This window comes from Artibeus jamaicensis, unplaced genomic scaffold (genome assembly GCF_021234435.1).
Source record: "Artibeus jamaicensis isolate MK-2021 breed Jamaican fruit bat unplaced genomic scaffold, CSHL_Jam_final scaffold_1689, whole genome shotgun sequence".
Classification (NCBI taxonomy): Eukaryota; Metazoa; Chordata; class Mammalia; order Chiroptera; family Phyllostomidae; genus Artibeus; species Artibeus jamaicensis.
This window is the reverse complement of record NW_026522029.1, coordinates 12,200,354-12,223,832: the sequence shown is the minus strand read 5'-3', so window position 1 is coordinate 12,223,832 and position 23,479 is coordinate 12,200,354. Positions and strand designations below refer to the sequence as shown.

Below are 23,479 nucleotides of genomic sequence, written 5' to 3'. Positions count from 1 at the left end.
AACATAACAGCCCTGATACGTCTCCTACCAAACGCCCTCCACATTCTCACAATGATGCCCAGACCGCTTTTTGCTTTCAGAGCCGGGTCTTGGCATCTCCCCCAGTTCCTCCCAGGACGCCCCCACCTGGGGCCTGGCCGCCTGGACGGTTTGTTTGGTTTTGTTCACTGGGTGCTCTGCCGCCCCCCCTTCCTCCCGAGCATGGCCCATTAACGCTTTCATTCCCTAGAAAGGGTGTCTTGTCTTGGGGGCCTGGCGGTGGGTGCCCAGGGGGCCTTCTCTTCACAGGGATGTTTTACTTACGGGGCCCATGTCAAGCTCTCGTCTTTATTTTTAAGTCTCCTGCTGAGAAACCTCATTAAACATCCGCCCGGGCCCTGCACGAAGCTGTGCCTTCACGGAGCAGAACTTCCATGTTGGAGGAAGTCACCTTCGAGGAGGTGACCGTGTTGTGGTTCAACTTTTTCATTTCTAAATCCGGGAATCGGAAGTTTCCCTGTTCTGCTGATTTCTGTCAGCGGCCAGTCCGTGGGATATTTTTGAACGTTCTCATTTCGTTGTCAGTCTGTGGCGCTTCTCAGAACTGGGGTGCCAGAGGGAACTCAGTTTCCGATCGGGAGGTCGGGGCAGGGTCGGGGGCGGAACCGGAGGCTTTGCACTTGTCACCCACCACCCACCTCGTCTTACACGGGCCTGCGGCTCCGGCTCACCCTGCACATGTCAGCCTAACGTCACATTCGGTTTGGGGCCTGGAGCATTTGGTAAATTTCGCCATCGAATTGAGTGACATCAGAAATTAATCGTTCTGCCAGTGTGTTATTTCAGGAAGTTACCGAACATAAGATGAAGAAAACCTGTTCACGAAGTGGAAAAATGCTTGAAAATGCCTCAGGAACAGCTTGAGTTTTTCATTGTAATGGATTCGTACTGTTTCCTTACCTTTTTTTTTTAAGATACATGCATGAGGTCAAGGAAAGTGCATTAAATTTTTTAAATCATCTATTTGAAAACTTTAAGAAATTGCTATTTCTAAAATAGAAAAAATTTGAAGTCTAAAATATTAGAAGCAGAAGAATTTAAAATAATACTAGACCGTGTTGTGGTTTATTTGTTAGAATAACAAACACGCTCATTGTGAAGGCTGGAGTTTGAGCGACACTGGACAGTTACCTTTTGGCAGCGACACTCAGTTATTAAAAAATTAGGAACTGCTATTCAGTTCCTGTGGAAGATGGAGGGACACCGACTTGGTTCCCTGTGTGACACGGGCTGGAGGTGTAATGATGCGCTGGGTTTAGTTGTGAAGTGTGTACTTTGTCGCGATTCCAGGGACCTCCGGGGTTCAGATTGAGGGGGTGCTCTCCCTGAATTAGATTCAGCTAGTGGTCGATTCTGGGAACTTCCCAAATCGGTTCTTTCCCTTCTGGCTGCATTTTCCTGTGCGCTTCAGCGTCAGGAGCTGAATCCTTTCTAAACCTCTTCCTATTAAATTTTCCATTTGTGCAAATAATGAGTAGTTCTCCTTGAACACCTGTCTCCCTCTGACCCCTGAGACTTGCGTCCTGCTTTCTGGTCCACCTTCCTTGGAAATCAAGTCACACTGTATCATCATTAGCGCACGTCTCCAGCCCAGTAGCTGCCTGTGTTTCCACAGCAGCCCTGGGTGCTGGGCTAGGAGATACCCAGGCAGTTGGTTCTCAAGTCTCAGTAGAGGAGGCTCAGGTGGAGCTAAAAGTGGGTTGGGTTTCTCCACAAAAAGTGACCAAATGGTGGCTGTAGATGGACCCCTGGGGCAGGGTTGGGTCATACGGGAAATGTGCGTGACCCAGAAGGAAGGAGGTGAGGAAGGCAGAGCTGGGGTGCTGTGGGGATGGGGTTAATTGGGCTCGGGAAGGGAGGGAGTGGAGGTCGCCTGCGAACAGGAGGAGGTGCACAGTGGCCGCCTCTGCCCCGAGTGCAAAACCAGCAACGTCTGTAACCAGGCAACGACTTGTCTTTCTCTAGGGGAATTCCAAAAGCAGATTTCGAGAAATGCTTGTGAAGGCGCAACATTAGATGTAGCTGTGACTTGGCTCGTGGGGAGGCCAAATTCATTATTTACATCCCAGGCCTGGGACTTGGCCAAGAACAGTGACCCTAGCCAGCACCAGCGCTTAGCTCTGCAAGGCTCGCTTTGCATGGAGACTGGTGTCTCCCTGTCATTTCCAAGGGTGGAGGGGTGCACCCCTGGAAAACGTACCACATCCCCGGAGGATTTACTTCCAGCTGGTGTGTTCTTGTGAGGGCACCTGATTTTCAAATGCTAAATACTTAAAAATGGGCGATTCACCTCTGTTTGAGAGGAGGCTCTTGAGGAGCAACAGACACCACAGTAAAAGCCAGTGCGGTTTTTCCCCAGTCAGGGGAAAGGGTTTTCGGGAGGAGCCGCTGTTTTCTAAGCACCAACGCGCCGCATCTCTCAGCCGCAGGAAGCCAGCTTTGACCCCCAGTCGTTAACATCCAGGTCCAGATCAAGTCTCCCCAGTGATGGGACAGGAGACCTGTAAACTGAGCGTGTGGACGGTGTCACTGTGTCATTTCCACCGTTAGGTCGGCTGCGCTGTCGGAGTTTTCAGTTTACAACATTTACAGTTGGGTTTTGTTTCCGCTTTAAGCCTCAAACTCCTCTGCCTCTGTTTCCACATCATGGTTCTCCCCTCCCCCATCCCCCCAAAATCCTTAGACGGTCTTCCCTTCAATTTTTTCAATTTCAATTTTCTATTACCATTTACCCTCTTCCACCTCCACCCCCCGCCCCCGTGACCACACTGCTGTCTGTGTCTAAAATTCTTCCTCTTTTTTCCTTTTTGGCCCGATCCCTGCACCCCCAGCCTCCCATCCCCCACAAGCTGCCAGCCTGCTCTCCATCTATGAGTCTGTCTTTGTTTTGCTCGTGAGTTCATTTGGTTCATTAGATTCCACGTGTGAGTGAGATCGTCTGGTGTTTGTCTTTCTCGACTGGCTTATTTCACTTAGCATAATGCTCTCCAGGTGCGTCCGTGCTGCGGCAAAGGGTACAATTTTTTTTTTATGGCCAACTAGTAAAGCAGAATAGAGTTACCTCAAGAAAAATCATGACCCAGCGATTTCACTTCTGGGGATTTATCCTAAGAAACCCAAAACACTAATTCGAGAGAACACGGGCACCCATGTGTTCAGTGCAGTGGTATTTACGATGGCCAGGATTTGGGAGCAGCCCCTGGGTAGAGGAGTGGACAAAACAGCTAGGGTACATTTCCCTTCGATTTCGAGATACATCCAGACTCCCCGGCGTGGCGTGCGGGCCAAAGCCAAAAGCCTTCTTTCCAGAACATGCCGAGTTCTCTCATCCCCCTTTTTCTTCCACAGCCTCAGCTTCCCAAACACGCGGCACTTTTGATCTGTTTTTTTAAGCTTGCATTGTTTTCTTTGCTTTGCGAATGCCCCGTGCTGGCTCAGCCCTGCTCACCCCTGCAGGTGCACTGGATCCCAGACTTTTTCTCTGATTCCTTCACATTGAGTTAATAGCCCCCTCCTTGCGTCTTCGGTGTTGGATTTCAGATTTTTTTTTCTCATACTAAATAGGGAACTTCCTGGCAGGAATTCTGTCTTATCTGAATATCCCTGTCTTGTCTCTGTGTTTCACTTATCTAACTTTTTCCCTGTCTTTGACACAACTGAGTTTTCTCTCCCTATGAAATCGTAGTTCTTTATTCCCGGGAGTTTTGACCAGAGGCCCAAGAGATTCATTGATAAATTTAACAGTTTTTGAACTGCTCCTACCTTGTCAAAGACTCTGCTAATGAAAATAAGAGTCAAGCATCAGAGAAGGTGTTATGCTAGGTACAACATTGAATGGAAATAATCTAGAAGGACAGAATTAAAGCAAGATTTTTTTGAGGGTCCAGGAGTCTCAGGGAGAGGCTATTCCATGGTTTTATGAAGATTTCCAGAAAGGAAGAAAAAGTTGAGAAGAGTTTGTTTTGAATCCATGCATTTACAGCCGGAATAGAAAAAGTTAGATGTGATGGAGTTGCTTATCCTAATCACAGAAATCTTCCTCGGTGGTTTGCTTCCAAAAAGCAAAACCGTCGGCCACTATGGAAAAGTGCCGTCTCTACACTCCCACTCTGTGTGCACCCAGGACATCGTACAGACTTTAAATTTGCCTTTAAAAGACAAAGGGGCTCCCAGTCTTTGCTGCGGTGTGTTCTAAGCATCCGAGAACCTTCCATGGTCAACCTGTGTGGGGATGTCTGGGCCCATAGTGGAAGACGGTTGTTTGTGATTTTTATAGAACTTTAACTTATTGTGGCAACAGAAAGGGACTTTTCTTTTTCTTCTAAAACTTCAAAATCTTCCTGTTCTGATTTGTAAATGTTCCTCTGCAAGTCTTGTTTATAAGACCTCATACTTCCGAGATGACAGTAACTCGTTTTACAGGTCACTTTGTTTTCTCTCCTTCTTTACAGAAAGCAGGCATCGTTGTGGGTTCAAGGAGACATTTTCCGATCCAAACTGAAAAACAGACCGTCCAGTGAAGGAAGCATTAATAAAATTCTTTCTAGCTTGGACGACATGTCTATTGGCGGAAACTTTTCCAAACTACAAAACCCGGAGAGATTTGGAGAGGTGAGTTTCCCCTGGGGAGATGCGTGCGCCTTCCTAAGACTCGTGCTCTGCGTGTGAACGCGTGTAACGTAGCTGCATCCCTCCTCTGAGTGGTGGGGAGCGCCAGAATTTGGGGCGTGGAGTCTCCTGCCTCTAAAGCAAGCGTCAGAGCGAGGGGAAAGCAATTATCCTTAAAAAGCAGAAAGCTGTAATTTAAGGAACACAATTATACAGGAGGCCATCTGGTTTGGAGGATATTTACAAAACAAAGGAAATGAAAGAAACAGACTATGTGAACATGGAAATAGCTGTCGAGAAGAAATATTTTAATGTGACAGTGGAAGAAACAGTTCATGCCAGGAGTGGTTCTAGAAAGCCTGGGCTTCCTGTTGACTTCTAAAGCAAGCCCTGAGTTGAAAACACCTGGGGGGGCAATGATTAAAAAAACACGGAGACCCTGTGATAAGCCAACCTCTTGCAGCTGCTGGCAAGGTCTGATTTCACCTTCATCACCAGGTGATTCAGGCAATGCCACCTGTTTCATGGTAAAGAAACTAAAGAGCAGAGTTCTCACCTCAGTGGTCGAGACATGATTTACTCCACGTGTATCTTTTTTTTTCCCCTAAATCCATGTTATTTTCCTAACTACTGTCTGTTACCTCCGAAAGAGAATGAAAGTGACTTACTCAGAATTAGGGACAGGGACCTTTTTGGAGCTGGAAGCCACCTTGAAATCGTTTGTTCCAGTCCCCTCGTGTGTGGCTCGAAAATCGGGGTCCCACAGAATCTGTGACTTGCCCGAGGTCCCAGAGGTGTCCAGGAGTTGGGCCACCTGGAGAGCTGGGGGTCTGACTCCCTCGTTTAGGTTTTGCTGTTAGAATGTGCCCGATGTGAGGCTAAGCTCCTGGTTTACATAGGTAGTTTCATATCTGATACGTCCTTGTCCTCCACGGGCCTTCCCTGCCGGGGGCGTGCTCTGTGGAGGTGCGGACTCCAGGAGTCTGTTCTGAGCCCACTGGGCCTGTGTCAGCCGTGCGTGAATGGGCGAAGGTGGCTTCCAGTTTCGTAGAAAAGACAAGCAGAGGTGACATTGCTAATGATCCAAGCTATCCTAATAACACCAGCAAGAAGTGCGAATTTTGGCCAGGGGCCGAAAGGTTCATTGTGTCTTGGGGTTATAAAAAAAATGGGAGGCAGAATTAAAACATTTAAGGTACAGATATTTAAGGAATTAACTGAAGAGCTTAGAGGGCAACAAGAACAAACCAAAGAGCACCTACTCTGTGCCTGCTGGGCACTGGTCTGGCCCTGGGCGTGGGTGACTCGTTCGGTCCCTACAACAGCTGTGTGGACTGGGTACAGAACTGGGGGCGAGATCATGGAGCCACCAGCAGGGCGGCCATCCCCACCCAGGTGCCCTGGCTCTGGAGCCAAACTCAGCCACCACCTGGGAACCTTCTGCCTCACCTGCTGCCTCCCTCCCTCCCCGAGGTCCCCACGTGGCTCTGGTCCCTCACCTGCAGTGGCTTTGCACCTGAGCTTAGCCAGCCTGTCCTAACACGTTCCTCCTGGAACTGTGGTGGTTCTACCTTTTCTTTCCCTACTCCAGGGCAGCCGTCCACTCTTAGCCCACCGACCCGTAGATGCCCTTGACTTAGAGATGTTAGTGAGATGCAGGGGCTGCCCACGGGCCCCATAAACCCACGTCGGGTAAATACGGACGTGGCTTTGCAGCCGCATCTCGGAGACACTGCGGCCCCCGAAACCTCCCCACTGAATTCGACTTATCCTGCCCGTGCTCATGAGCAGGCAGCCTCCTGGAAGGAAAGTCTGTGAGGTCGAAATGAAACCGCCAAAGGCCCTTCTTGCCAGCACATCCCTTTCCGCTCTCAGGACCATGCTGAGTGCTGCTGGGCCCTGGCAGAGACTGTGGGACGGCAGTGGCAGTGCAGAGAGACCGGCGTGGGGAGGTCACCCTGGTGGGGGTGTGGGGGAGGAGACGCCTGTGTGTGGCTGGGTGGGTGGAAGGCTCGGGAGCTGGTGACGGGGAGCAGGCAGAGGTCTGCACGGTGACAGCGAGGAGGGACAGCGGGCGGACCTGGGGGCTCTGTTGAACCCAGACTTGTCACCGCTTGGGAGCAGCTGACCGTGGAGAGGACCCCTTTGCCTTTCCACAGTGTGCGCACCTGACCGACCCCAACCCCGGAGCTGGGGGGGCTCGAGAGGTGACTCATGCACCCTTCCGAGCCTGATCCCCGAAACCTGCTAAAAATTCCATTTTCATCTTCTCCCAGTCCTTTCACTTCTACTTTTGCGCCTCCCTGTTTCAGACCCCCCCCCTCCCGTCCTGTTTCCACCATCGCTCCTCCCTCTTCCTCGCCCTGCTGCATTTTATCCCGTCTGTGGGGCGCACAGCCCCTCCCTCCCCGGGCGCCGCTCGTGTCCTTGCAGTAACCAGCTCATCAGCCCTCACTTCCGCCACCTGCGTTCCTGGGCCCCGTTGAGGGATCGCACTTGGGTTTTCCCGTTGCGTGTAGAGACAGAACGACTGGAGGAGTAAAATGCATCTGCATGCTCTGTCCAGTTACTTGTTCTTTACGAGACTGTCACCTGTACCTGAGTCGCACGATCCTGGGACGCTGAGCTGGGGGCCGAGGCCGGCAGGACGCCCGCTGTGGCCTTGGCCTGTGTTACTCAGGTTCCTTCTTGAAGACCCAGCTGAAGTACTGCCTCTGGTAGGAAGCTCTCATCGTCGCTGCTGCTTCCGTCCCGCCGGCTGCCTGTGTCCTAGGTCTTTTCTCTCCCTGCACCTCAGACAGACGGTGGTCTCCTTACCCAGGTGTGCCCGAGGAGCCCCGGGTGCACCCACGGACCCCAACGCAGGGGCAGGAAACGAAGAGGTCTTTTCATCCCGGAGATGAACTAGTGGGTGACGGAGGAGGTCTACCTTTGTGTGTCCTTTGTCGAGCAGGAGTTCGATCCACAAAGACAGGATGAGTCTTTACAGGAGAAAGTACACCTCCCCCCTCCAGTAAGCTTGGGTTCTTCTGGAAAGCTCTTGAGGGCTCCGACTGGCGTTCAGCGGTGTTGACAAGCGACTGTGTGGGCATTCTATGTGGTCTCAGCTTTCACTCTCGTAAGCAAGTTATGGAATGTGCTCGGGTGGGCCCTGCTAGTTTCTGGAAGTGTACTTGTGCCCAGCCAGCCTGTGTCTACGCCGTCTTCCAAAGCCTGGTTTTGTCCGCACAAGAGTCTCTTTGGTTGCGGTTCATTGTAACTACAGCTCCCCACAAATTCTTCCACATCCACAACCATGCTTCCCCCGACTGGGAATTTGACCAGGATAGCTCATTGCTAAATAGTTGAGCATTCTTTAAAAGATTTAATTAGAGTTGATCTACAGTGCTATATTAATTTCAGGTATACAATGTAGGAATTAGACGTTCATGTAAGTACGAAGTGATCACCCACCTGCACCATATATGGTGGTCACGGTGCTGGTGACTCTACACTGACTGTATTCCCCACGCTGTACTTTACATCTTACATCCTGTTACATCCTTTACATCCTTGTCAGTTGTACATTCTTTAGTATCTATGTGAGTGAGGCTGAACTCATGGTGCGTTAAAGCGACTTATGATAATACATATAAAATATATACTGAGAGGACCTATAATCTAGTAGGAAATCTATATAAAACCAAATCATTCGTAACGATTTTTCTGTGGAATGTGCTCTTTTTTCCAGAATTCTTTAGAAGAAGAAGAAGACGTGGAGATGAAGAACAGCATAACCCAGGGAGACAAACTACGTGCCTTAAAGAGCCAGAGGCAGCCCCGCTCCTTGCCCACCTGCGCATTTAGGTGGGTCCATTTCTCACCTGCACGTGTACGGAGTGGCTCCACCTGTGGACAGAGTAGTTAATCCTCTGTTTCGGGTGTTGTTATTCAAGTAGTGCTTCACCTCTCGTGTTTTGGTTTATGACTAGTTTGTGTTGTGTGTTTCTTATTTTACCACTGTGGGGAGGAGCTAAATTTTAGAAGCTTCTGGAAGGCAACTTGTGCTGGCAGGCTTGAGAGCTCCGCCTTGAACTGCTAATCGGTCCGGGTCTGTGGGGCTCCGCTCCGAACTCCTTGTGGAATTCCACGCCCCCTCCCACGAGGGGGTTTTCCGTGGCAGAGCCTCATAGGCTTTGGAGTGAATCTTGACCGTGCAGAAGGTAGTGTGCGCCAAGCGTGGGCAGGCCTCACCTCTTGGCCTTCCCTCTGTTTCCGAGAGTTGAGGAAGCCGTTCCCAGCTGTGCCTGGAAAGCCCATAAACCGTCTTGATGTCGCCGAGACCGCTCCTCGGGTCGGTTGACGGGACTTGCCTTCGAACTCCGGCACTTGAACTCCTGCTGGCAGTTGAGCTGAGGTTGCACCAAAGGCTTCAAGGTCTGGGCAGGTGCAAACTCCGAGCATCATCAGTACTCCTTCTCGACTGTGGGGGGCAGTGTGTCCACAAAGAGGTCTGATGGGAAATGCTTGCCTTTCTCTGGCTTTGGAGCGAGAGACACGCACGGCAGGAAGCGGTTTTGTCAGGGTGATACCTGTGCAGCAGACTCCCAGGCCCTTCAGTTCTCACCTGCTCCCTGGGGGGACTCCCACTGCAGTCAGAGGGGGGCTGATCACACCACGGCCTCCGCTTGGAGCGCTGGTGCCCACAGCTGAGCGATAGAGGCTTGTGCAGCTCAGAGCTGAGTGATCGGTCTCCACAGTGAGATGACAAGCCGGGTGCTTTGTAACCACCAGCAGCCGCCTCCACAAGGCTGGGGAGGTGTGGCCTTCACAGAGCAGCTGGTCTGGGTCCGGGGCCCGCGGCAGGTGCTGGGCTCGGATGTGAGGCTTCGCTGAGCTAACCTGAGAGGCAGGCCTCCCCGCCCACACCTGGTTCGGATGCTGGTGGTGAGGGAGGTTCGATCGCTCCTCAGCCTGGAAGGATGGGAGCGGAGCTGGTGTGCAGCCCGGGACTTGCCAGTCGGCGTTCTCTCCCCCTTACGGAGGGGCTCGGGATCATTAATATCTTTTATTCACCGTTTTTCCCCTTCAAACGCTAAGAAAGGGCTTTCTGTTGGTTAAAATCCATTTCCAACCTCTATGTTTTGTTCTTAAGAAATCATAAGGACGAGGAAGGGAGAAGTTGGAATATAACTTGGCAAGTGAATTGGGAAAACAAAGAGAGAGTTCCCACTACACAGGTTTTAGAAGGCTCACTCTGGTATGATTTTTTTCTATTTTTTTTATTCCCAGAAATTTTCTCATATTTTTGGAATTTAGTGTTTTGTTTTTTTTTTGTAACGACATTGTAATACCATCATCCAACCAACGATTTTACCCTCAGTGGATGCAGTGCCACCTGCTGGTTTAAAAAGCAATTGCAATACAAGAAAGTCCGGATGAAACAGAATGACTGCCATAGACTTCCTGCTGGTTTTAGGACCTGTTTTATGAAAGTGCACGAAGGGTAATGCCCACCTGCAAGGCCCTCCCTTCCGCCAGTTGAGTGTTTTCACTGCCCCGACGCCACAAGTTTGCCGTCTGGTCTTTGCCGGGTTCACTGCCCGGGTGCCGCGCATGTGTTGTCTGGTCTTTGCTGGGCCATGTGAGCCCGGTGACGCCTGAACATCTGTCTTTGATTTTCGCAGGTCGGACGACGTCAAAGGGCACCCGAGGGCCATGTCCCAGCCGTTCAGGTACTGTGACCAAGGTTCCACAGCTCCTAGTGCCTTGTAAACGATGATGCTTTTGAGAGACACGCCCCAGCCCTCGGAGCCAATGACGACGCACTGCAAACGGCGTCTCCCTTCCGAATTGCGGGCCTTCCCCTCCAGGGGGCGTCCTGTGCTGCGCTCCCCGGGAGGAGCTTGGTTTTCCCAAGCTGCACGCAGGGCTGTGAGGCTATGACGGAGACCCCCAGCTCCCTCACATACAGGGTCCCCGACAAATGACATTTGCTTGCACAGCCCTTTCAGTCTCGTGGTGGAGTTTGCCTTGAATTTGTCATATTTCTGTTTTTCCTCCTTCCTATTTTTGCATGTGAGTGCTGCCCTCATTTATTTTCTAGTGTGTTTTTTTCCCCTTCTCTGCCCTCCATTTGGAGAGGAGACGTTACTGTTTTTTCTCTGGGGAATGTCCCCTGAACATGCCCTGGTCCAACGAGGCCCCCAGGGGCCCAGGATCCAGTGGAGGGTTTGGTGAGGCTGGTTCACGCCTCACCTCTCCCTGAGCCCCAGGCTTAGGGGTGTTTAGGGGGAGTTCTGGGAGGGCCCCGACTTCTGCAGAAGGTGGAGCTTCCTCTTTGCACAACATTCCTCAGGGTTCTCGTCTCAGAGGCCGGCCAGTTTGTAGCTGCTGTTGGGGCTGGGGGTGGGGAAGGAAGGTCTACGGGAAAATAAGCTTTTCTGCCACGCCTGGGCCCAGGCTGTCCAACGTGAGTCCCTTTCCCATTTCTTGTTCCCTCTGCAAACATTCACGAAACACCTGACTTGAGTCTGGCCACTGGGAATTGGAATGAGAGAGAGTTCTCTGCTCCTGACCAACCTTATGTCAAGGGAGGTAGACACACAGCAGACAGTGAAATGAGACATAAAAGCTAGATTTACTATGGAAAGATAGGATGAGACAGGATGCTTCCCCCACCTGGGAATTCAGTGAAGACCCTCTGTAAGGGGTCCCAGCGGGCTGCACCATGAAAGAAGCGGTAGGTGTGCGTCAGGTGGGGGAGGAAGGGATGAGACAAGTGGCGGGGGCAGGGCACCTGGCCCGACAAACTGGATGAGGTGAGAGTGCAGGCGGGCAGGGTGCCCGGGCGTTTTGTCCAGAGGTCAAGCGTGGGTACGTGGACCTGTGCGATGTGGTGACGCTAGACGTACCAGGGCGTCGTAAGCCAAGCCAAGGCTGTTAGGGCAGTCTGGGCCCGGAGGGAAGAGGAATGGGTTTGAGTGACTCCCTTGGGTGTTGGAGGTTTTGCTGGACGCTATTCAGAGCTGACGCTTTAGGGGAGATGGAAGGTGCCCCCAGCAGTCGAAGATCAGATACAACAATGCCCTCACCTGGGGCAGTTGCTGGGTGGAAAGGAGAGGGTGGATGAAGAATAAAGGACACGGGCAGGAATGCCAGTGGCAAGGAAGGGGAGTGACCACAGATGGCAGGATTGTCGTGAGGGGCAGGGCTTGGGGGCCCAGGCACCACCCCAGCTCTGCCACTTGCTCCGAGTGACTTTGAGCAAGGCGCTCGTCTGCCGTGACTCTGTTTCCTCCGCACGTGGCGGGGCTGAGCCCAGTTAACATCCGCCAGGTCCTCAGACGCCCGTGGGGCCGAGCCACAGCCTCAGTGTGGCTGCTGTGGGCGCCGTGACTAGGACCTGCTGGGACCTCTTCAGTGCTTCCCAGTGTATCTTGTCCGAGGCGCTTGTCGAATGTCAAGGTGACGCAGCGTCTGAGTGACACTTGGCCCGTGTTTCTCCCCAAAGGTTGCCTTCTTCCCTACAAGGGTCTGCGTCCACTCTGAAGCCCTCGAAAGTGGCTTCGTCTCCTTCAGCCACGGCCAAGCGGATAAACAGAGGCTCCCTGTCCTCGGGCGCCAATGTTAGAAGGTAACTCTTGTCCCTCTTCGAGGTCCGGGTGGGAGGTGGGAGAGGCCAGCAGCAGTGAGTTTGCCTGGGGATGGTCAGAGAGGGGCCGGGGCCAGGGGGGAGACCGGAGAAGGCTCTGTGACCTCCGGGCTTCTGTCCCTGTCTTGAATTTCAGGGACAGGGCTGTGGATGGCCACCGACGGGTGTCCAGTCCACGGCCCACTGGCCACCTGCAGCCCAGGGTGGCTGTGACTGCGGCCCCACGCACAATTATAAGTTCAAACCTTTCGTCTGCTCACCAGTCCTCATTAGTGTCTGTGTATTTAGTGTGTGGCCCAAGACAACTCTTCCGGTGTGGGCCAGAGACCGTACACTGTTCCCTTCCACAGGCTGCTAACTCAGAAATGGAGTTGAGCTGTATGTGGTAATAAGGGCACTTCTTTAAGTTTTTTAAAAAATATTTTATTTATTTACTTTTAGAGAGAGGGAAAAAGAGGGAGAGAAACATCAGTGTGTGGTTGCCTCTCACACGCCCCCACTGGGGACCTGGCCTGCAACCCAGGCATGTACCCTGACTGGGAATCGAACCAGCGACCCTTTGGTTCACAGCCCACACTCAGTCCACTGAGCTACACCAGCCAGTGCATAAGGGCACTCCTGATTGTCATGTCTCGCCTGGGCGCTGGGCAGAGCCATTGGTGGGCAGGGACGATCTGTGTGGTCATGTGATCAAATACGTGTGAGTCGGATCTCATACTCTTCCCTCCCTGTGTATGCCTGTCCCTCCTTCCGCCTCAGGGCCAACAGCACCTCCACAGTCAAGTTCAAAATCTCTGGTCTCAGGGTTTCAGGCAGCTTCTTGGGTCTCAATGAACGGCTTTGGACAGAGGAATTTAACATGTCTAACTCAAGGCTGCGTATTACTACATCACCCAGGGCAATGTCAGGGACCCTTGGTTCCTGTTTGCCTGGGTCAGAACTGTGCTCATCACCCCCTGGGGGTGGGGGGGCTGTGTGTGGGGGGGAGGGCATGTACCCTGGTGCCCATCGCGGTCTGTGTTCCCCATCCAGCTTCTCCATAAACTCCCGACTGGCCAGCTCTCTGGGGAACTTGAACGCCGCCGCAGACGACCCGGACAACAGGAGGATTTCATTCTCCAAGGCAGCCCTCCTGGCCACCCCCTTCACCAACCTCCTCAACGGCAGCTCCCAGATGCCTGACCCGAATTACCCCGAGCTCAACAACAACCAGTACAGCAGGAGCACCCCGAGCAGCCAGCCGGGCCCCCAGGGCGCCAAGACCGAGGAGCAGGCCGCCGTCACCGCCGCGGCCGCCATCCTCCGACCCTCCTACCCGGGCCTGTCCTCCTCCTCGGCCCGGTTCCTGAGCCGCTCCATCCCCGTAAGTTCCCAGACACCACCTCGGGGCCCTCCGAGCCCCGGTCGCAACTTCTGCGCCTCGCGGTCCTCGCCCAGGCTGCTGCCCAAGAAGTTCAACAGCACCAAGGAGGCCTTCTGAGCCCTCTGTGCTGTGACACCGTCTAGGCACGTCCCCGCCGCCGGCTCCTCGCCAAGTAAACGCCCAGTTTCCACCGGGGCTCTTCTTCCTCTTGTTTCTCCTCCGCCCCCTGCTTGTCTGGTGGCTTCCCTGAGCAGGAAATCGCTTCTGTCCCCTTGGTCAGGTGTGCGAGTGACCCAGGCGGGTTCTCGTCAGGTTTCCCATCCCTCTGCCCACCCGCCACGGTGGCTGCGAGTGTGGAGGGTGGGACGATGGCTTCTCAGAACCAGCCGCTATGCCCGGGAGTCGGTGGCCTCTGCAGGGAGCTGACCCAGAATTAATTCGGGGCCAGGAAGGCTCACGGGGGTGGAGGGGCAGGGAAGGCAAGTGTCCGGAGGGTGGTTCGGGTGAGCCGCCCTCTTCCTAGAGACGGGACGCGAGCTCTCCCAACAGCCCCGGCCCACGGGCTCTTCTGCTGGCCGCCGGCCCCCGCTTCATGCCCAGCGAGCCCATCGGGCGAGTCTGTTGGTCCACACCCTGCTGTCAATCACTCTCAGCAAAGGGAGTGGAGGTCTCTGGGCATGTGAGCTCTGATCTGAGTGGACAAGGACAGGGAAGGCAGGAGACAGAGCTCGCACAGACTGGGGGGCTGCAGACCCACGGGAGGGGTCCCCCTAGTTCCCCACGAGGCTCAGCACAGCTCCGGGGTCACCTTCGTGCCCGCTGCTCTTCTCCTCCAGATTATCCAGGGGGAGGCTGGTTTCTGTGGGCGGGGAGGGGCCTCGCTGGGGCAGCGTGCCTGCCCCCCCACACTGGGCGAAGCGGTAACCCCGTGGGTGACCGTGAGTGGGACCCACTTTCCTCAGATGGCAGATTAGAAGCTACTTTTTTCTAACACGACGATGCCGTGTGAATGGTGTGCATGTGTGTGTGCACACGTATATGAGTGTGTGAGAGTGTGTGCATACACGTTTGGTGGTGGAACTGAAGAACATGCCCACGTGTCTCCGGCCTCTTTCAAGTCCCTCCCTGGGCAGGTCCACACACAGTCCCTCTTCTGGCTCATGTAATTTTCCCATCTGATTTTTTCCTAAGGATGTTTCTAAACATTACCCCACGGCGTTAGGGCTGTGCGTGCGTCAGTGAACCCTGACTCCTAGTGGCTGTGGCTTAGCTGGGAAACGACGGTGTATTTAGGTTTTCATAACCAGGTCCGGAGGCCACGGACTCTGCAGCAGAAATTGCGTCCTGTCCGCATTTTCATGCACTGAGTGAGGGCCACTCTCCTTTTAGACCCAAGCGTAGTCTTTCCCCTTTTAGAGGAAGCGTTAGACGCAGAGAAACTTAGCCGCACAAACACCCGGCGGGGGTTTTGGGCAGCCGGCATTGTTCAGGGCGGGACACCAGGGCCCGGCGGCCGGGCGGGCTGGACGGGAGTGGCGGTCTGTCTTCTGGACCCCTGGTCCCCTCCCTGCCCGTGGAATTCTGTATCTGGACAGTCGTTGGTTCCCTCGCCCCTCCATGTTTCTATGACGTGAGTTTGGTCTCGGTCTGTGTTTTCTCATTTTTCTCCTCCTCCTCCCCCTTTCTGGCCTGAGTAATTTTCCAGTAATTAAATTTAAAGTTAATTGGCTGCGTGGGCGGCTGCTGCTGGTTCCCTCTTCTCCCTCTTGAATTTGTCATTTGATTGTGAGGGACGAGCATTTCTAAATTCGGGAAGGGGGGGGGGTCAGCACAGTGGTGTTTTTCTTTCTCTGACCTTCCCAGGAAACAGAGAGCTGGCTCTCCCTCCTTTATCTTTGCCTAAAAACAAACAAAGGAAAAACAAACAAACCCCCCTGTCTTTTTGGAGAGGGAAGCCGCCAAGCCCTACCCCTGCTGGCTCTCGGGCAGAAAGTGTCCGAGTTAGGACGCAAACCCCCGTCCGCTGTGGCAGAAAGGAGGCCGTGAGGCTCCTGTCCTGCTGGTTCAGTGCAAGCTCTTCTGACAGCTGAGGGCTTCTGGTCTAAACAATGGCGTCCTTCTCTCTAATGCTTCTGAAGACGCTCGGCCTGCGGCCCTCAAAGCCGCAGGAGGAAGTCACTCAGCAGTGTTGTCAAGTCCCTCGGCAGCACAGGGAGGCTCTGGGGCAGCACCTTCGAGAACCTCCTAGGGGTGGGGGTGGCAGGTGTTCTGGGGGAGCTGCCTAATGGTTTAAAAGCTGTAATTAGCGTCTCTTTTGAAAGCTGCGCTTTCTCCCTCGTTCTTTGCAGCAACTCAGCCCCCAGAAAAAATGGAGAAATGATTTCCTCGGTCTGTCGTGAACTGCTATCATGCAGAAAACAAGAGCGAATGTTGAGGAACCCTTCTGGCCAGGTTGGGGTGCTGAGACACAGATCCCGTTTTTATTTTTCCGGCCTCCTCGGCTGGCCTCGAGGTCGGTCCTTGCAGAGCGAGGGGCCGGGTGTGATCTGCACGCCCCGACCCCGTGAGAACTCAGTGCCCCTTCTCTGAACCCAGAGGAGGCGGCTGCAAATGCTTTGGAACAAGGGCCTTGTGACGATGCAGTGGGTGGGGGGAAGTATCTTATTAAGCTGAGGTCACTTGAGGTATCTGTCTTGGGTATAGGACCTGTTTTACTTTGAAGAGACCGCCCACCGAGGTGGACGCGCGTCTGCACTGCCCTCCCCTGACCCGTGAGCCCAGGTCGGCCCCGGGGCTTCCCCGCAGCCTTGGTCTTGGGTCTCCTCACTGTGCGTTGCAGTCATCTGTTCGCTTGGCTGCAGCCCCGGCCAGGCCGTCGGCTGCGGGCGGGCAGGGCCGGGGCCTCTGGTTTGTACAGTTGTGAGCTCTGAGCCTAGCACATAGCTGGCACTCGTCAAGTATTTCCTGAATGGCTGTCGGGATGGGTGGGTGTGTTTACCTGAGTGAAAGGGGGTAAGGACTGTGCTCCCATTTCGGAGATTGATCACTTGGGGGTTTGAGGGGTTAAATGTTGCGCCCAAGATCGAGCCAGAAATACACTGTAGCAGAGCTATGATTTGAACGTAGGTCCGTTTGACTCCAAAAAGCACGTGTCGTTGATGATGTGGTCACGTCTGTGTGCTGTGTTAGGTGTTGAAACAGGAGGGGGGAGCTGCAGGAGGCATTGTTTTGCCAAGAAGGGTCAGGGACAGCTGTGGGGAAGGGGTGACAGGAGGAGCCTGCTAGGAACCCAGTGACTGCGGGAGGAAGAGGAGGGGAGGCTGCCTCAGCAGCAGCAGGAGCAGGAGCAGATGCAGCCTCTGTTCCGTGGTGAAGGGCTTGGGTTCTGGGGGCAGGCGGACCTCGGTTCGAAGCCTGCCTCTGCCACTTCCTGTGGAGCATCCTCTGCAAATCCCTTAACCAGGGGGATAACAGTGGGAGTGATGATAATAACTAAGGGCGGTCCGAGGTTTTGTGCACCCTGCGCAGTTCCGCAGGGCCTATTTAAGATGAAGAGGGCAGCACACTTGTTTTGTGAATGTGCCACAGACATCTGAGGGTGTACTTTGAGGGGGTCCCTGTGACTGTGGTGACAGTATCTTGGTGACGGGGTGGCGGTGATGACTGGGCACACGGGCAGTGCTCACACTGTTTGCTGTTACGGGGTGGGGGGGGGCAGAGCTGGGAGTATTCCAGGGCTGCCACGGGGGGAGGGGGGCACTAAAGATGCAGAACGAAGGTTAGGCCTCCCCCTGACCTTGTCCAGTTTAGTTTCGGATGGCCCCCGACCGTGTGGCTTTCCAAAACCCAACTAGACCGCCTTCGAGAAAGGTCAACGTGACCTTGGTGTCCAGCTGAACTGCAAACACCCACGCGACGCTGGCCAAGCGAAGGAACGTGTCAACAATCGGCCACTGAGCAGTCGAGCTCTTGTGACTGTTCACAAGCGCAGATCTAGTTCCCCCGGGGGAGAAAGGGACTCTGTTAAGAGTTCTGTAGGAAGGTGAGCGGGTATTTTATGTGGCATTTCTGTTAACGCAAACCGGCTTGTTCTTGGGGTCCTTGAAATGCTTGGGGAACACTGTGGAAAAGCGTGCGCATCTCTTTCTAGCCAGTTTTATTATTTGGTCGTGTCTCCCCTGGCTTGACCAGAGACACGCGGCTGTGCCAGCCAAGGTGGAGCCTTTTGGTTTTTTCCAAACCACGTTCGTTCGTGGAGATACTAGCAACTCGCGCATTTTGTGTGTCGTTAACTGAGAAGCGATTAAAACGCTGCAAACCGCCCACAGAGCCCGAAAGAGTCAGGGACTGCAGAGGCAGTTACAGATAAACCTTTTTCCCCCGGCATTCCTCTCTCCCGTCCCTGCTCATTAAAACATAAAACACCGGAGTGTAAGGTATCCTAGTGCCAAACGTGTGCTTCCCCCACCTTTACTTACCTATGCCATTAAAACAAAACACTTTTTAAGGTGCTTTCTGCCTCTGTAGATAGAACTCAAATCAAGGGTAACAAGCGAACTATTTTTTTTCTCCCTTAAGGGACTTGGAAAAAGGGGGAAATGCAGGAAAAAAGGGTGTGGCAAAAGCACATGGTGATTCTGAATCAGGATGTTGACCTATTATGAAACTAATTCCGGGTCACGCGGCCCTTTGGTTCAAGGTCATTGCACGTGCAGAGAGCATTTCATTGATTTGCTGACGAAGACTTCAGTCTTTCAGCATTCCTTACAGTTTTGTGTTTTAGATAGCCATCTTGTAATTTTACTGATTAACCATCCGTCGGTATTTATATCTATCATTATTAGATGTTTTTCTACCATGATTAGCTAAATGGGCTGTTTCAAAAAGAAACACCCCCGGAAGAGCTGCGTTTTTAAAGTCACTGCCCACGTCTGCCAACGCAGATTAGCGGCTTCCTTCCAGAACAGAACCACTTGTCTTGATCTCCTCACCTGAGGCTTGGTTTTGTGTCAAATTGAACCGCTCTCCGGGAACAAGACTTCTTGCTGGAAGCTGATGTTTTGACATAACAGTTTTGGGGGCTGCAAGTGTGAGCTAATTTCACTCTTAATTTTTCGGGTTGCATATTGCTGTATTATGGCGTGCATACCATAAAAATGCCATATACTCACGGTGAACTTGAACTGCTGCTCACTCACTATCACCCCATTGAACTTCCTGGTCACCTGAAATTGAATATTGTATTTGAGTAATTAAAATCTCTGGATTATATAAATAAGGGCTGCCTTGTAAAATATTTATGCCTCAAGTCTCACTGCCTTCGTTTTCATTGTCATTGCTGGTCCACACCCCCATTTTTTTTTTAGTATTTAAGATGCGTTGGGTATTCATTCTTATGGCAATAATAAAAAAATTGGCAAAGCACAATGAAAACTTTAATCACAATACTTAATCATGCCTGTTTTTATAAAGACAGTTTATTTTCAGAATACTCCTGAAAATAATGTTGGATTTGGTTTTCTTGGACATAATTTTAATTGTATATTAGCTCCTCTACAGCAATAAATATTACATTACTTTTGGTAATGTAATGTTTCCTCGCTCACTCAGGATCATGCCTCGGGTTATTATTATTCTGCCGCCAGGCTGACAGAATGCACAGTGGACTGTGAGCGAGCCTGGGACAGGCGGTGTCCGTGTCCCAAGGCTTTATGCTGGGGTGGCGAGAGTGGGGGCACAGACTGCGAGTTCACACCCCAGCTCTGCAACAGCCTGGCTGCAAGACCTTGGGCAAGTTATATACTTTAATTGGTCTGTGCCTCAGTTGACTCATCTGTAAAATGAGTCGTCTGGGGCGCCAGATGAGTTAACACATCTAAAATGTTCCGAACTATGCCTGGTGTATTGACGGTACTAAGTATGTATCTATACCAGAATAATTGACCTGTTAAGTAATATATCTAGTTGATTAAGAATTCCAGAGTTCTACTTCAGTCAGTGACTTTTTGAATAATACGGTCAACAGCAGAAATGATAGAGCATTTGGAGTGCCAAATACCTGTGCATTTTTACTATAAAAGGTTCAGAATGCTAAGAACTGGCTCCTGTGTTTCCTGGGATGTTGGTCACCTGAGGGTACAGGTGCATTGGAAAGTAAACCAAGCAGGGGCCCTCAGTACAGCGCCTCACGTAAGCTCGTGGTGCCTGAAATCTAAATATCGCAGTCAAAATACTTCTATTGCTTCCTCAGCGACAAGGCCTGGTAGGTCTTAACAATTCTTTCTTCCCTAAGGCCATTTGCTAGGATTTTTGTTTTAGATTGAAAATGAAAGAAAGCTCATTTGTTTCAACAATACTGATGTCAGAAAGATGGGCTGGCCTTTTTACTGACCTCTCACGTCTTTTGACATTCTCTATGCCAGGCAAAGAAACCATGGGGTGTTTTTTTTTGCTCCCAGAACTTTGGGGGTCGCACTTTCATCCACGCGTGCCCGATGCACACTGTCGGTGCTCAGTAACTGTTTGTGGAGTGGATTAGGTAGCTCGCCAGGAGAAGGTCCCTCCTTCGGCCAAGTCTCGTCTCCCTTTGTTCACGGAGGGAGGCCTGCACGCCAGCCGGGGGCCCTGGACCAGTTTCATGGGCTTCCCCGGAGTCTTTCCTCCTTGACTCTCTGTGGTCGGGGCTGTTTGCACTGCAACGCCCTCATCCTGGCCGTCTCTCCTGTTCTGAAGCTGTGGCATAAACCACGTCCCGTGGGGGAGGCTTGCCACCCCCTTTCCATTCTTTTTTAGGAGCTCTTAACGCGTCACCTCTGCTCTTGAAAAGGGCAGCCTTGAGAGCCACACCCCCCAGAACTGTCCCCAACAAGTCCTCGCCTAAACGTTTGCTTGTGCACAGTGTGGCTCTCACCTGTGCCTATTATTATCTCTCATTGACACCCGTGTCCATTTTACGTCTGTCTGAGACATGTTTTGTCCGGGGTGGGCACCAGGACCATATACCTTTCGACTCATGGGGTGGAGAGACTCACTGAGTCGGTGGCCGATGACAGGACATAAAGCTCTGGGATTCTGAAGCTGAACAAAGGTAGTTCAGATCCTTTTGTAAATTATTTGCCACGTGGACAGATTCCTTTGTACGGATCCCCGAGGCATCAACAAAACAGACCAGTCTCAGAAATGATAAGCCCAAGTCACAAAATGCTGCCGACCAAAGTGAAAAATAAATATTGGGGGAGGAGCAAAGGGCCGGTGGGAGCGAATCCAGTTCTCAGGAATCCGATTAGAGGGATCGTGCAGGTCATTTTGTCGCCATCGGACGGACTTGCGTTTCTTCTAACTGCGGTTTCTGCCCAGAAATAACCGTTCGGGCGATTCTCTCTTCCTCGGTCTATGTCCCCGCACGGGCCTTTCATAGGTTATTATCTAAGATGGTAAGGGTGGGCCTCGCATTGTTGACTTGTTTGGAAACTGGCCCACTGTTTTATGGGACTGCCAGACTCTGCGGCGCAAATGCTTTGGGGTCTGAAGGTCAGATTTCAAAGCAAGGGATTTGTAAGCTGTTTATTTATTCAATGCACCTATTCTGCAGAAGTTTATTTAAATGACTCCTGATGCTACGGCATTAGAAGCATTAGCATTCTGATGATATGTATTCAATTACACTCAAAAGTATAATAAATTCTTGTAGTGTGATCTTCAGTTTAGTTACTGGTGCCATTAAATGCTTTTGAGTAAAATTCCACAGTAGTTCACGAAAGCATGGAAACACATTTAGTGTTACCAGTTTTCAAGTAATGCTTACTCTTTCATCACTGCTAATAAATCGGTAAGCCCTTTAAAAGGTAAATTTCTTGCAATGACTTTTGTCATTGAGTATCTCATTCTTAGCCAGCGTTTTATTTCCCTCATTTTTTCCCCTTAGTTTATCTTTTATCAAATCGACCCAGACTGCCTGGTGTGGAAGGAGGAAGATGTGTGATGTGCTAGGAGTGTGATGCGGGATGGAATGTAACCTCACTTTGTGTGTCTTCCTGCACAGTCCCTTCAGTCCGAATATGTTCATTACTAAGACCTCACCACTCCGGTGGGAGCCGCTCTTACACGCGCCTGGACGAGCACTGCAGAGAGAGCGCCCCCTGCGGGCCGGAGGACTCACTCCGCCTTCTTCCCTAAACTCCCGCCAGCACTAAAACCCCGCGAGAGACTTGAGACCGGCTGCCCCGGTCCACGACCACTGTCCGTGCACTGAGACTCTGTTCATCCACACTTTTTAAGACAGTTTTCATGCTGACTTTGGTATTTTGAAAGGTTATTTTTAATGTATTGCGGTAATACACCTGTTATTACATTTACGTGTACAGTGTTACATTATGTATGTATGGTGAACTTCAAAAGCCTATTTTGATAAATTTATAAATATATAAAATTACGACAAAGACTATATTTTGACTTAGATTTTCTTGCTGTTTGCTACCAAAAATTTGTATTTTGGATTTGGTTAGGATGGTTTTGTCTACAATGAATAATACATAAATTCCTCTCTATTAAGAAAAAGCAAGGGAGAGTTTTGAGAAAGTGGTTTTGACATCCCCACTCCGAAGGTGGCGGGGCAGTTTGTTCCTTCAGGAACTCAGTCTGACGCATGGAGTTTCTCCCAGTTTACCTCGAGCAAGAGTAGCGTCGCTGGATCCGGCTCCTGGAGACCATTTTCCTCCCCCTTTGCTTTCCTGGCTGAGCCCATTCAGCTTTGCACCTTTGGGGGCCTTAGCACCATTTAACATCGCATGGAAGATGAGGAGTCACTGAACGTCTCTCCCGAAAGTGTCCTCCACGAAATGACTCAACATTCCAGATGCTTTTGTTTCTTCCCTGCTCTCTAAAGGGCTCTTCAGCCCCTAGGAGTTTTCTGCTTGTGGTACGAGCCTGTGGCTGCCGGTGATCTCACGTGGGCAGGCGCTGGTTTTCACTCCACGAGGGGAAAAAACTGAAAAGGCTGCTGCTAAGTGGTTCTGTGTATTAAAGGAGGCATGCTTCCAAGGGATGAGAAACCTTGGCACAGAGCTAGCCTATCAGAAACCCAGCGTGGAAATGAAGGGACTCCTCTGTGGCACTTGTATGGAAGCGTGGTCTTACATTCAGGCCTCTGCAAGCCTAGAGGCTTCCTTTCTGTGGGGAGCTGGGGAGCCCTAAACCCCGATTCTCCACGTCGCTTAATGGATTCACATGAAGTGCTTCACTCTCACCCGTTGGGTTATTTATAATGTATTTATTAGGAGAGAGTACCTCGAGACTCACACAGCCTTCTGGATGTTTTACATGTTTAAACAGGCCTTTGAATGAATGTTTGACTCAGGTTGGTTGACTGAACCTTCAAGCACAACGGCACCAAATAATTGCACTAAGTTCATAAAAAGATGTACGTTTTAGGGATCAAAACTTGTGGAATTAAATTGTCTACCTTTTTAGAAGCTGAGATAGTGAAATATTTTATTATGAGTTATTGTAAAAAAAAAGTTGGTGAATTATGTAGGCCGATGATAGTATTTTTTAAAAAATGATCATTGACAAGTAATTTACATGACATTTGAGAAGTGGAAAGGGAACCACAGAGATTTTAGTTCTGTGAACACTAATATGTGTGCAGCTATTGAAATGATTGTGAAATTGACTACTGTAAATTTGGCCTCCTGGTATGTGTGTGTTGGTCATATGTATCTACGTGTGTATGTCTTAAAGTTTTATACACATGTGCATACATAGACCAACCAAGAAGTGTATGTATATAATATAGAAAGTATATAGAAAAGTCATTCTACTGCAATAATAAAAATTGT

General features: G+C 51.4%; 1 protein-coding gene across 3 annotated transcripts in view; it reads left to right on the top strand.

Annotated features, from left to right (window-relative positions):
• CDC14A (cell division cycle 14A) overlaps positions 1-23,474 on the top strand; it is a 101,756-nt gene extending 78,282 nt beyond the window's left edge. The window contains exons 11-16 of one of the 3 annotated variants that reach the window (XM_037152957.2): positions 4,491-4,650; positions 8,378-8,493; positions 10,314-10,361; positions 12,140-12,262; positions 13,313-13,643; positions 21,568-23,474. In XM_037152957.2, coding sequence (XP_037008852.2) covers positions 4,491-4,650; positions 8,378-8,493; positions 10,314-10,361; positions 12,140-12,262; positions 13,313-13,643; positions 21,568-21,624 — 835 coding nt within the window. In that variant the 3' untranslated portion in view covers positions 21,625-23,474. Of the gene's footprint in view, positions 1-4,490; positions 4,651-8,377; positions 8,494-10,313; positions 10,362-12,139; positions 12,263-13,312; positions 17,298-21,567 lie in introns of those variants that run through there. The other 2 variants (XM_037152958.2, XM_037152956.2) reach the window with 2 other exon arrangements.
• The last annotated feature ends 5 nt before the right edge of the window (positions 23,475-23,479 follow it).